Source organism: Agelaius phoeniceus, chromosome 1 (genome assembly GCF_051311805.1).
Source record: "Agelaius phoeniceus isolate bAgePho1 chromosome 1, bAgePho1.hap1, whole genome shotgun sequence".
NCBI classification, from domain to species: domain Eukaryota; kingdom Metazoa; phylum Chordata; class Aves; order Passeriformes; family Icteridae; genus Agelaius; species Agelaius phoeniceus.
Genome location: NC_135265.1, coordinates 46,861,022 through 46,875,860, shown reverse-complemented (window position 1 = coordinate 46,875,860; position 14,839 = coordinate 46,861,022). Strand labels below are relative to the sequence as shown.

The 14,839-nt window shown below is 36.6% G+C and overlaps 1 protein-coding gene across 1 annotated transcript in view; it reads right to left on the bottom strand.

Moving 5' to 3' along the window:
- LARS2 (leucyl-tRNA synthetase 2, mitochondrial) overlaps nt 1–14,839 on the bottom strand; it is an 82,731-nt gene that overhangs the window by 46,164 nt on the left and 21,728 nt on the right. Inside the window, exons 6-7 of the mRNA XM_054631469.2 lie at nt 12,207–12,296; nt 7,969–8,112 (exon numbers count right to left, since the gene is read on the bottom strand). Coding sequence (XP_054487444.1) covers nt 7,969–8,112; nt 12,207–12,296 — 234 coding nt within the window. The remainder of the gene's footprint in view (nt 1–7,968; nt 8,113–12,206; nt 12,297–14,839) is intronic.

Here is a 14,839-nt window from a genome sequence, read left to right as displayed (position 1 = left end):
AACCATGTTGCAGTCAGCAGGGGACAAAGAACAACAGCAGCATTTCAGTCCAGTAAGCAGAGAGTGATAAGATTACCAAATAAACTCAGTTTTCAAATTTCTGATGATAACTTAATAGTGAGAAATTTGGAAACATTAGGTAGCAGAGTATTTCTGCTTTCATTTCTCATTACTCAGAAAGAGACAAGAAAACTTCAAATGCAAACATCTAATTACAGGAGAAATTACTCCCATCTTAATTAAACATAAGTCAAGGAATAGCATAAATACATTTTGGCAGTCTTTCAGATCTAAAGATAGACAGACTCAGGAAAAGCTAAAGAAATCAAAGTTGTGTTCAGGGATGAGAATGATTTAAAGGCTCTTACACCCGAAGAAGCTGGAGATTGAGGATAAACCAATGTTTCACCAATGGACATTTTTACTCTTTCAGAACATGCAGAAAATCCTGGCACAGCCAGAAGATGAAAGTCAACTACCTCAGATGATCAGAGAGTAACTAAATCAAGATGAGTTTGCTGCAAATTCATCAAAGACAATGATGACCAAGCCTAAAACTAGAAGTAACACATTGTATGTGAAAAACTGGTCTCACATTTCCAGCTGCTTATTCTGCTGAGGATTATGACAGAAACAGAACTTCAGTTAAGTAATTTTAAGGCAAAAAAGATCCAGAAAATCCAAGAACATAAGTGCTTTACAATTTCCCAAGAGCATCTCAACTCCAAAAGTCCTCCTGCTTTAGTTCAAAGAAAGATTCTGCTGAACCCCTAAAAAATTCACTCTCTGACTTCATGAACTAAAAGTTTTAGTAGATCAATACCTGCTACTAATTTCATATCTAGTGAGAGTAATTTAACTCCTCTATGATAGTACATGAAATAAAGTGGAAAATCTAAATCTAAGGTATGTAATCAAATGTATACTCTTTTTTAAAATGAAGACACTTCAATGAAGTTTGACAGATCTGCAAGGCAACAAGATCAGAATAAAAACTTCAACAAAAGGTTGCATTTCAGAAGAATTCAATTAGCAAAATAAAATTGCATTCTACTAAATTACAATAAATTTAAAAGCTTTGCTTCTGAGGAAGAGTCAAATAAATATCCAAGCTCTGCTTGGATTAAAATGAAATTCTTTACTTCATTTGATCAAACTCCCAAAAGAGCAACCAAATGTAAACTAAAGATTACACAAAATCATTTAATACAACTTAATATATTAACATATATTAAAGTACAAGAAATTAAAGCTAGGCTGCCCACTGTTTTATTTTGCACTCTATTGCACTGTTCCAACTGTGATTATATGGTACAGCTTCTGCTGGCATTTAATATCTTCTTGTTTTACTATTCTTCTTCTCCTTCAGACAGTAGTTTCTGTCTGTACTATTGTAGGTCACTCTTGACTTTTATTTCCCATGTGTGAAGAATACTGAAAACATACATTAAAGAGGAGCAATAACACAGACACTGCATATACTAAAAATTCTTTCTCATAAATGTCTGAACTGTCAGCAGTTTTCCCATTTCCTTACCTACAATTTATGGGCAACCAACACCTCTGGTGTGATTACACAGAGCTGAGGCAGATAAATGTTTCCTTAAAAGCAAAAAGTAAATCCAGAATTATTCTCCAGATTTGCTCTTCAGAGCTGTTCCTTGCTTAAATTTCCGAAGAGAAGATACTCCCTTTCTGAAATAATGAAGTATGTATTTGTGATGAGTAACTGAATCCATAAATAGAAAAGCTCTTCAAAACATTTGTTATCATTTTTAACAGTATTAAGTATGCACTGTTTTGGTTAACCTCATACCAACAGGAACTTAAATGTACATTGCTGTACCATCAAATGAGATGCTGTGTTTAAAACAGGGTGAAAAGACCAGCCTGGTATGGATATCCACAAACAACTTTCTGCCTTGCCAAACTGACAAAACAGGGGCCATTTCTTAGGAATGAAGTGCTCAGCAAGCTGGGAGAGCACTGCTCTTGGTCCCTGTCCAGGAGACAGCTCTCAGCCTGGCTCAAGAAGAAGAGTTTCAAATTGAGCTTTATCAGGCCTGCTCTGTTGGGAGAAGACAACTATGAGCTAGACTCCAAGTGTGGGAATCAAAACAAATCGCACATAAAGAATGAAAAAGAGCCAGCATTTCATTTCTCAGTGATGAGACATTACCTCCTGCTATGAAATCCCAAGGGCTACCAAGACTCCTAATATCCTGAAATTCAGTACTTCAATCTCATTACATTTCATTACCATTCTGCTTAAGATCTCAGAAATAAAATACAAAATAAAAAAATCAAGCAAAACACAATTACATGAAATAATTCCAAATCTATTCAGATGAGACAAAAAGGGCTGTCAGATGCAGTGGAAAGCCAGAGAAAACCTGGAGAAGAGTTGTAGTTCATTTGCTGTTTTCCCTCCACAGAATCATGCCCAACATTTGTATTCCTGATACCCACAGAAAATCAGAAGGGTTTATCTCTAAATGTCTTTACAAAAAAAAACTTAACTAAGAAAGGGTGCTACTTATCTATATGGCAACTGTCAATTACATCAGTAGAATTCTGCTGGTTATGTTCTCCATTATTTGAATTAAACAGACCGCCCTACTGCTGTGCAAAAAGGGGAGATCATTTAAGGCAAAACTTGAAGTTTTAAAGTTGCTTCTGTTTCATTTTATTCGAGAAAAGATTAGTTTCCAGCTATTTGAATGAATTTCATACAGTAAAATATGGAAAAGAATTGTATAAATTTAATTTAGGAAGAACAGCGTCTATAAAAAGACTAACCTTGCCAATTCTGTTTTGAGGACTTAGCTGACCACATATAAAAACCTCCATAAAAGCAATTTACAGGTACACAGAGAAAATACTAACATTTACAGACAGATTTTTCCAATGAATCTGCCTACCAATTCAGCAAGGTAGCCATAGCAACTAAATGTTTTATCTTAAACATCTTAAATGCACAGACAACAATTTGAATAATAATGCCATCAGTGAAGGCATTATACTTTTATCAAAGAAATGTGTCAAAAGAAAAATAACAATTAAAATGTTCTCTAAAAATCAAAAAAAGCTGCTAGACTATTTCACATGTACTTTACAGTTTAAAAAATGGGTCACAATTACTTTATTACTTTTCATAAGCAAAATGCTTTCTGCTAAGCATTAAAAGCATGGTCAATATTTTTGCCCTTTGAACAAAACTCATTACCAGGGGTAAATTGCCACGTGAGCCAACACTGCTCTGTTTACAATTTTTATTGCAAGAAAGGAATATGAGCTGGTGCAGTAACTACCAAAAAAAAAAAATCAAAGCAAGTCCACAGGAGATGATTGCTCTGGACACAACAGAAATGTGAAAAACAGTGTGTGTAGGAATGAAGCACTGATTCCTGTAATACCCAGCTTCACAGACCACTAATAATCATGCAACTCCTGGATGCCATTTGACCAGTAATGTAGGCACTGCAGATGAAGATTACTCTGATTAGTTTTTATTTCCATTAAGGTTCTGAGATATCAAGGAAAACATAAAATGATAAATGGGCAAAAGAGAGGAGCACAGATGACTAGAATAGATCGTCAGTATACACTATAAATAGGCTGAAAGTTACAACAAAATAATTTGTGGATGCTACAAGCAGAAAATAAGTTGTATCCATACATATTGAGCCATTATTGCTAACTGGTAATTTGCATGAAGAATTAAGGGCTAGAAGATGAATTAAATGTATTTCAAATGGAACTTTTTCTATGAAAGAAGGTTATGGAAAGACTTACAGTGCCTATATTACTGGTCAAATTTTCCTCTAAGCCACACAGGAATGGAGCAAGTTAACAGAAATAAAGCTTTTTGTTTCCAAATACTTTCCCACTATGTCAATTTACAGAAAACTCAGGTATAACTTTGGGGAAGGAATAGGAAATAGATTTGCAGAGAGCCATTTTTCAGAAAAAGGGCAAGGAAGGTGATACTTCTGACATTTGATCTTGAATTTCTGTAAACTTTTCAGAAGAAATATTAGTCACCATTAAAGGCACAAGAAAAAGGTGACCAGAATCAAATGGTTTTCCCTATGATACACCAAAACCAGATAAAGGCCTGACTGTACAAAGGTGAGTGAGACACTCATAGAATTCTAACCCTCTAGGTCTGAAAGTAGCCCAATCAAAAAAAATACAAGTCTTCCCCAAAAGGTGCAAGGATTAAGTTACTCTTAGTGCCTTCCAATTTTTAGATTTCAAAATAAGACAGAGTGGAACTTCAGTGGATAGCAGAAATCTAGTCACACAGCTCACTGAAAGCCTGATCCACTTAGCTCTCTGCCTTTTTCAAACCCAGGAAAAACAGCTTGCACAAAGAAGGATTAAATCTGCTCTGTGCCTGTGAACTTGTCCAAGCTGTGAGGAAATAAAGGGCCATGTGTGCTGGGATACAAATTCTGGCAGTACAGCCCAAAGACCTAAATGCTGCTCTATACTGACAGAAAACACAGATTTTCATATCACTATGATTGTGACCACGCTAACCTGACATAATCTTGTCTTAACCTTCTGGACACATTTAAAAAAAATGAATTGGACAAAAGATGTTCAACAGGTAATTGACTCAAAAATGGGGAATAAAGGACTCAGGATCAGACAAGTTCTGGAAGGGCAAATTTCTATTTCTGTTAGTGTCTAATGCAAAACTAGTTGACCATGCATTTGAAATTCCCCATTTTATAATGCCCCCTCAGATTTCCCTTCTACAGGAGTCTGGCATATGAATTACCAAACAACTGACAAAAAAGGGAAGTGAGATTCATAAAGAACTAAACTGCTTTACTAATTTATCATTAGAGGCACAAATATCTGAAGTCTTGGAACTGAAAAGAATTTCAGGAAAACAAAGCTGTACTGGTAGTGCTTCTGGTCTGGTTTCATAAGCCAGGAAAATCTCTTTATGGAAATAAGTGTGTTCAAAATCATGAGACATGAAATAATACCCCTTGCCAAAGTGAAGGTATCATCACCACCAAAGTTATTATCCTGAAATCGTATTAGCAGTTAAAGATCTTTAGCTTCTTAAAGAGATGTCTTTATCCTCCACTGTAAGGACTAACTCCTTAGAAATCTGGACTCTCCACTCCAAGAGGAAAGGCTCTGTAAAGGATGAAGGTGAATGAAGGTCTCCCTCTCAATAAAGCCCATTCTCCTGACAAGAGCTTTTGAAAAGAGGTGGGGAAGAAGGTTTCAGGAATAGGCTAGGAAGAGTGATTACTGTAACCAGGGTGTTCAACAACGCAGGACAACGTGGATTCAGATGAACTGTCAACAGCCTGAATCCAAAGATAAAGGGGACAAAAGAAACAGACTTAGGGGGAAGGATTCATGGGTTTTACCACTCCTGGAGAAGTACTGGCACGACTACCATAACGAATGAAGAAATGTGTGCAAGGATGTTTTGAGGATAACTAGTCAAATTATTCAGAAAGAGAAGCCAAAGTTGTGGCATTTCAGATCTGTAATTTTGCTCCTGTCAAAATGCTAATGTGAAGCTTCCTGATTATTATGTCAGTGTGTGCAAAGAGTTTCTAAGAGACTGAAATACTTGGCCACTATTAGCTCAGATCCAGCCTCCCTCCAGTGGACTGTTTTCAGCTGTGGCTTGCAGTTCATGGGCTGTTCAGAGTTGTATGGCCAAAACAGTCTTCTTCAGAAAATAAACCACAACATGCTATGTTATCTAGTCTCCTGCAACTTGAAAGAAAAAAAATTACCAAAAATAGGGACTTTGTCTTAATCTTCCAAACATGAAATCTATCGACTATCAGATATTGGACTTCATAGAACAAAGACTGGTAATCTGCTATTCTTATTTCAAGGTGGGGGGGGGAAGGGGGGGAAGTTATTTTTCCCCCTCTACAACCAAATGTTTAAAAGCCTTGCCAAAAGAAGCAGAGTGAGACTGTTTAAAAAGAACCACAGCAACAAAAATAGGAGTGAGTGGAGGGTGAGTAAAAAGGAAAATCCAAACCACCTGCTGATTCTTGGTAGCATCTGTCACTGTACAAGAAGTGGGAGAACATGTAGGTAACGCTTGCCAAAGCACTTCTGCTGGAAGCAGCATGGCATCATTCACTGATCTGGTTGTATCAGCTAGCACAGACCCTATGAATATCAATCACAAACAGAACAAAATTTTGGGAAACCTTCACAGAAGTATGTAGAGTACTCAACTGTCCTTTGCAGCAATGTTTTAAGGTTTTGTAGGAGTTGATACAAATGGTCTTCCTGAAATGAAAAGCAGAAGCAGCTCTTATTCATGTCACTAAGATGTTCAAGAACAAAAGATCACCTGCACATTTGCCCCTCATGTAGGTAGGGAAGATGGCAGTGTGCTGAGGTGACAGCTTTGGGGGGAAGATGAGGGAATGTTGTGGAGGCAAAAGTTCCTTCTTATCATAAGATAAGCCTGCTTACTGGGGAATGACATGATGGAGACGTGATCTGCCCAAGAGATTGTGCATTTCCTGTAACAGCATTTCTCAGGTAAGAGACTAAATACAAACGATAAATCCTATAATCAACCTAGCAGAGGGTGGATATTGAGCAAGAGGCAATAATCCCATAAACCAAAGGTGTTTTCAAGGTTATTGAAAAGCTCCTCAGTCCAATGAGTAAAAATTTATGGCTGATTCACCCTTTTTAAAGGTATATAAGTGATTGGGTACCAGCATGGATACAGACCAGAAATACCAGTCATTGCTTCCTACAACCTGTACAGAGACAATAGACAAAAGAAATAACAGTAGAGACAGAAACTCTAATGGAGCTCCAGCCTCAGATGGGGGGAATCATTGAGCTGGGGCAGAGCCTAAAATATCACAATGGTCATAATGAAATCTAGTGACAAAGGAACTGAGGAAAAAAAACTTCAGAACATTGTGTTTATTTTGTGATGCTGCAGACATGCTCCATTTTTCCTTCAGCTATTGCAAATGTTCCCTCCTTACTGCCAGAACAGGCAGCACAATCAAAAAACATGTATCTCAAGCACCTCTCTGTGTATGAAGAATCAAAGCATCAGGCAGGATATCTAAAGCTTTTCTCTTTGTTATGAATAGATCTAGAGAGAGACACAGACTTCTTCTCCTTGGATGATAGTGGAAATTTGGCTTCTTGAGTCTGAGACTTGGCAAAAGGATCAAAGACAAATGTTTAATATTTTCTTGGGAGCAACTTTCTCAATCTGTACTTGAAGTCTCAATACACACAGAACACTCAGAGGGAATAAATACTTCACCCAGACACGACAGGAAGTGGACACTTTCATCTCAGAGAGCATAAAGCCAAAACTTTTGTTCTGAATTCTGAAGTATGGAATCTACATTGTCCCAGCACAATCAAAACTGGAGCTTATAAGAAAAAAAGGATGTTTAAATAACTTGAAAACATTTTTAAAATAACAGATTATCAAATAGAGTATGAAGTGAAGTAGAAGGTTGAGATGAATCTTCAATAAAAAGCAGTTAAACATAAAGAACTATGGTGCAGACACAGGTAGAACTGAATGCTAGGTAACAGGCTGTACTCCATTGCTTATAAAATGCCCACAAGTCAGCAAACAAGTTTTGCACAGCTCTACACTCAAAATATGCAGAAAAGCACTTGATGGTGAATACAGATGCTAATGTGCAAATGCAGAACTCAGTAATTGACTTCTAATTTATGCCTTTTGATTTCTTCAAAACTTAATCCCACACCAGTTACCTACAATTCTTAAAGAGGTGAACAGAAGAACTTCAGGGGTAATAATTTTAATATACACACATACACAGGGATATTATTATGCAATTATATATTATTCAAACATGTATCTATAAAGGACCACATTCAGCTTAATATCTCTGAACAAAAAGTCTCCTCTTCAAAGTGCTACTATAATTTCCAAAAACTGTATTCTCATACCTTTGCATAAGCAGTTGTCTTGATAAACCACTGTTTGAGGTATTTCTGCTCCACTTTTGCTCCTGAACGCCAAGAGCAACCATTGTCATCCACCTGCTCATTAGCTAGAACAGTCTGATCCACTGGATCCCAGTTAACCAAGGCCTAAAAAAAGTTGCAGGAAGAAAGAACACTTTCAGCAGCTAGTTAAAAAACAGTTTTACTTTACAGATGCCAAATGAATATCCAGAGGCACACCTTGAAAGTTTGCCTGAGTCTTCTATATTTTTAAAACATCCATTTGAATCAGCAACATGGACTCAGCTGGAAAAGTTCTGAACATTCATCTTCTCAGAATTCAAACGACCCAAAAATGCAGTTGGCAAGATTTGTCTAGACTGATCATGCTAGCAGGATAGGCTGGTACTTGACTGCTTGGCTGTAATATATAATAAGTGTTCCAACTTGACTACACTTCAAATAAAATAGTCTGATGCTTAAAAGTTCTTCACTACTAATCCAAAAGTGTTGAGTCAGACTGAGGGGGATGAGTAGACAAGGATGTCCAACTCAACAGGATAGAAACTCAAGGAAATAATACAGTGGTCAACTATATTTTAAGTGAAAGAGTTGATATTATCTGTATGCAACTCCTGTCAACTGCATGAATTATTTTTGGAATTCTTTCCTTATCAATACAAATGCATTAAGTGAAAATCTGTAAAGTGTAATTAATGTTGGTGTTCAACTCCACAAGCCTTGTATTTTGAGCTTTTGAGTCAACTGAAATACAAGACATAACATACTGGAAAAGAAGCAAAAATCAAACTCAGCCTCCCTAGTGCTGAACAATTTAACTGGTCACTTATCAAAAAGGATCTAAGATCACAAAAGAATCCTATCCAAAAGTGGCATAAAATGCTATACATTGACTCGAAAAAATGAACAGAAAGAAAAAAATATAATCAGAGCAATAGAGTAATCTATTATATTGAATGTTATTTAGTATTTAAGCTAAATCGGTCTGACTGAAAAACAGCAGCTACAGTTCCATAGAGATCTAATACATTAAACATTTAAAAAAAAAATTGAATTACTTCTTTGGGTATGGGGAGGTCTTGTATCTCAATCAAAAATTAGTAACTGCACTCACATTGTACTTTATATTTTATCTATCACTGATCACCTTCCGACCAGTTTCCAAACACCCAATATTGCTTCATTTTAAATATGCTACATATTCTTACAAATAGTAAATACCACAACCACTTTACAAATCTTATAATGAGGAGATCTAAAAGAAAGACACAGGGATCCTCTTGCTTAGAAATACTGCTCACAACTGTGTGAGCACAAAGCCTGGCTATACTGATTTATAAAAAAATTATTATCATTAAATGAATGAATGTTATTCATTGATAAATTGAAACTTGCCTTCAAATGAAGCTTCTGTAAATTCAGACTTGAATTTAAACTTTTTACTTTTTGCCTTTTATCTGTTACCAACTTGTGGTATTATTATACCACACCAGATTTTATAAAAGGCTTATGAAAATTCATTGTGGAATTAAAAGAAATCAATATATTCCACTATTACAAATGTATTTTCCAGAATTCCAGAAAATACAGCTTCTTCAGTAATAATATAACACATTATGAATATGGCTCTAAAGTAATAATCTTTTAATTTATAAAGTTCTGAAAAAATGCCACACAAAGTTACACCTAAAGAGAGATAAATCAGACAATATTGGGAAGTAATAAAATTCCAGTTGCATAAAGTGGTATTAGCATAAGCTTGTATTAAACTGGCTGTGACTCTAGGTTGAGAAAAAATACCATTTCTATTTTGATCATAACATACCAAATTTATGGTGAAAATTTTGGAAGATAACTGAAATGATTACGTAACTATTTAGCATAACAAATCCTCCTGTTACAACTCATGAGGCTATATCTAAATAAATCCTGCAAAATGTAAAGAAATGTGCATTTAAGAAATGGTTAGTGGAAAGGTCTTTGTATTTTTTAGGTTACATTCCTTCCATCTCACACAGACTTTTGACAATATCTAGAACCTGGCTAATAAATGAAATTTTTAGTTCCTGCTTGTACCTCACAAAGACAACTTCTTGACAATGACAGCCTCTGAAACTATGACCCCAGGAAGCTGCTCAAAGTCACCTACACAAAGAAAGCAGAGAGCAGGAGTGTTCAGAGCACACCAATTATCTCGCTCTCCTCACTATGCCAATGCAGACCATGTGCTTTTAAGGCAGGATTCATCTTGTCTAACTTCAGCTCTGCTACGTGTGAGTATCTATCTCCAGGCTTGCTGTCTCTGGGTCCACTATGGATTACAGGTATCTGATCAAAGCAGCAGAGTCAGGGCAGGTATTAACCTCAGTGAGGCACTCACACCTGGCCAGGTCAATAACCTCCAGAGTACATTGACTAGGTGAGTACTGCAGGAAAAAGGGACAATTTTGCTGCAATGAATAAAGGTGCCCTCTCTGGATGCTGCAGCACTCAGGCAGACATTGTTAATCCTCCATAATTGCAGCTCCTGGACATCCTGAGCCTGTGTCTCCCTGCCAGGGTAATTTCTGGTCAGACATGCACACTGCTGGAACAGAGCATTAACTAGGCTAACACCTTATTCTTATTGTCACAGTAAGGCTATGAATTATCTCTTGTACCCAAAATGAAACTGTTATACAGGAGACTTCAAGCTGTGTTTAATACATATTGCAGATACACTGACAACATGAGACAAATATATGCTTTAAGTATTTATGACTGTTCAAAGAGACCCAGGGTTATGGGCTCTCTCTGCCATCTGTTTCCTGCCAAAAAGCAACTGGTTCATATCCACCAGAGATTACATCCCCTACAGATTGACAGATGCTGATTTAAGTCCTCAAACTGATCCTTGACTTGAAAGCAGATGGAAGTTAGAAGTAGATTCAATCACTGGTATCCAAACACCTCCAGGATCCCAGAGTACTCAGAGTCAGAATGCAAAATTTACTTTATATATCATCCCTGCTTTAAATGAAGCAGCAAACTTTTACTTTCCAGATTCATCTGACTTCACTTGCCAAACAACAAATTCACAGATAAAAAGAGGTTTGTTATAACAAAGCTGGGGGGTTAGTTTTTTTTAATACATGGAAAAAATAATTACAGAAGGGAAAAAAAAACCCAACCCCCAATCCAGCAAGCTAGTATATATTAACCATTAAGGGGTTTTGCTGGTTGTCATTTAAGATCTCTGAATACAAATGCAAATAGGAGAAATAGCTCAGTAACACCCTGCTATCCTAAATGCTACCTTTCACCATCAATCTCTTTTTCCAGGTTCACAGAATAATTCGAGTATGTCCTTAATTATATCCTATGGGGTTTCCTGGTTTCTACAGAATACAAATGAAATATCAAAGCATATTTAAGAAATCTTAGTTTCCATTTTAAGTTAGAAACATTCACTAAATTGCTGCTTTGTTAAAGTGCATTTAAAACATTCACTAAATTGCTGCTTTGTTAAAGTGGTTTTTTGGAACTGCATTGCCTAGGCTATACAGAGAATTCTCTGGACTGCTCATTCAACATCTTTGTTTCATCTCGTGTTTAAGAAATAACTGAAACCTTCACTTTTCAGATACAGCCTGACACATGTTAGGTGCAAAATATTATAATTTCTTAATGTAGTGGTAACTGATGAACTGCTGTGATAGTCTTATGACACCTAATGCTTCTTTAATATTTTGAAGATCACAAATAGAGTTCTGGAATAGGATGGTTATGCACCTAATCTCCAATTATCCTACCCAAAACCATAAGTTCTGAGACAGTATTACAGTAATGTTAGACAGGTAAATAATCTCACTGCTGAACAGACTCCTAATGACCACCATGTCATGTATTTCCATGAGGGACAATAAAATCTAGAAAATAGTAAAGCCGGGAAATAAAAAACTAAAAGCTATATTCTGATCCTGCGCTTCAGTGCAAATCTCTGACAATAAACACTTCTGACTTGACTTGCTACAATGGCCATGCATGTTAGGTAGCTAGTTATAAACTGCCTCATAGAAAATTCTGTTATATACAAAATTAATTCTATTTTAGAGTGATTTAAAACTAACAGAGCACAATCACTTTATGACTGTGAATGGACAATGCAAAAATGTGCCACTGACATGAGTGATCTAAATTAGCATAGCAGCAAAATGTTGAAGGTCAAAGTTTGTACCCACCTCTTTTTGATACACTATCCCAGCTTCAAAGAGCTTAAGAAAGAGATATTGTGTCCATTTGTAGTATTCTGGTAAGCAAGTGGTTACCTCCTGTAGAAAAGAAATAAAAATTTCTGAAACGATTCTCAGTATTTTCCTACACTGTTATAACTTCAACAATTAACCCAGGAGTGTATAATATATTCCACAGAGTAAACATTTATGCATGTATTCATGTACAAACCTATTTACTTGTATAATGCTTACAATGAGTGATATTCACCTGTACACAAAACCAGAGAACATGGGCTTTGTGTGGGTTTAATGCAGAAGGAAAAGTTTCTCTGTTAATGTGGGATACAAAACTCTGTAAGATTAAAGCTGATAGGTATAAGAACAGAAGATGAATGGAAGTGATCACAGCTGCCTGATCAAGGGAACAGAAACAAAACTAGAAAAAAAAAGCAGACTTCTCTCAAAGAGCCCTCCTAGCCAGGCTGCCTTTCCCACTGTTGCTCGGCAATGGGAAGCAGGAGCAGAGGCTGTGGATGCTCAGAGGCAGCAGGGAGCTGGCTGATGTGAAGCAGGCAGAGCGAGGAGCTTACAGCTGAAACTGTGGGTGCAGGAGGAGAGAGAGAGAGCAGCGCTGAGGAGCTGCTGGCACACGGACGGTGCGGGGCAGACAGCATGGAATACTGGGTAAGGCTTGGGAAGGGCAGCTCACATTCAAAGCTCAAATAACCAACTGCTCCAAAAGGCAAGGAGCTCAAGCTCAAGTTAGGAGGATGCTCTATGTTAAAGTATGGAAAAAATGAGTCATAAAAGTCACAAATGAGGAGGATGGTTATGAAGGAAATAAAGACAGATAAAAACAAAAGACAACATAAGCAGGAGGAATGGGAGTTACGAGAACAGCAAGCTGCAATATAATGGATAGCTTTTCTAAAACGTGAAAAAAAAACTTTGCTATGTTTTTAGTGAACTCTGATAATTAAAAAACAAGCTGATTACCAACTGCTTACGAACCTCCATATTTTAAATGTTTGTTCTTAAAAAACTCTAACTTAAAATAAGCATTAATATGCAAAGACAACTAATGGATTCCATCATTACAGACTCCCTGTTTTCTCAACACAAACCCAGGTTTCAGAGATGTAATGGAAACCCACATACCTGCTTGAAGTGGAAGAGGCTTCTACACCAACTTCAAATTAATATGAACATCTCTTGATTTTAAAGTTACTGACAAAAAGTAAGCCACTGATACAATTTATTCCATTTGGAGTAGTTATCAAGCATCAGAAATAGCTCTAAATGTGAAATGTCTTTCACGTGGGCTTCCCCATCATCCTAGCTTCCCACTACACACAGCTCCTGCAATATCATCTGCTACTCAAATGACATCTGAAATGCTCTAGCAGAAAATTTTTATTCTTTTTCTAAACTTTATATTCTAGTTGCTTTGAACTTTATATGCCAGCGCTGAAACATAGCTTTTAACAATTAATATGAACTTTGAATAAATGTGCCTCAAAAGTGTGTATAAGAGGCTTTCAAGATCAAAAAGAGACATTTAATGGCAAGTTTTCAGCTCAGCATGTGAAGACCTAGTAATGAAAAACAGTTGCTTGATTAAAACCCTTTGCTCTGCACTGAAAAAAAACCCACTTGATAAAAATCTGATTTCCATCTCTTCAACTAAGCACATTTAGTAGTTTTCCCCCTCCCTGCTTCTTCACACAGCGACAACAGTTCTTGTGCCAGTGTGATGCCACTACAGGCAACAGAGTTTCATCACTGGAGTATCAGATACACAAAAGAAGAATCTCAATCTCTTTCAGTACAATAAAAGATTATGTGAGCAATAAGGCAAATAGGTAGGGCAACAAAAGCAAGCTGCCAAATAAAAATAGGAAAGTGAATGGAGATTGGTCCTTTTGGCCCTGAAAGGCAGATATGTGTCAACTGAAACAAGAAAATGACATTTCCCAATCTAAACAAGCATGTTACAAGCTTGAGCTACAAGATACAAGCTAATTGCTGCAAACAGAATCCCATGTACACGATCTCTCACAAGGAGTAAATAGAAATTTCTTTGAAAGAAATGCAGCAGACTGTACCACTGAAAAAGAAATCTGCTGTGTGGTCACTGAGATGCAAAAAGATCACTCAAGTTTAGAATTTAACTTTATAACCATGAAGGTTTGGTGTAACACTTCAAGTTAATGAAGAAAGAGAAATTACATCACTAACAAGTAAAATGAGGTGCTGAAGACAAGCCAGCAAACTCCTGTCAATCTTGAAATGTGTTTTGGTGTTTTTTTCCCTATCATTTAGCACAGTAAGATTTACTGTTATAAATAATTTTCTGTGTATTCCAGTTACTGACCTTGATTAAACGAATGATGTCTGATAAAAAGTTTCCATTAGGCTGCCATCGTGCTTAAATTAAGGTGAATGTTAACATTTCTATTTATACTCTGTAAGCATGACAAAGATCCACAGAACACTGACAGAACCATCTTAACTCAGAAATACACAAAAGAGTTTATAAAAGGGTTTGAAAAGTAGCATGCTGGAGCCATTCCAGCCTGCCAAAAACTGTACATTTCTGCTTCTCATTTGCGATCTGAGCACTGGCATTACAGCATACA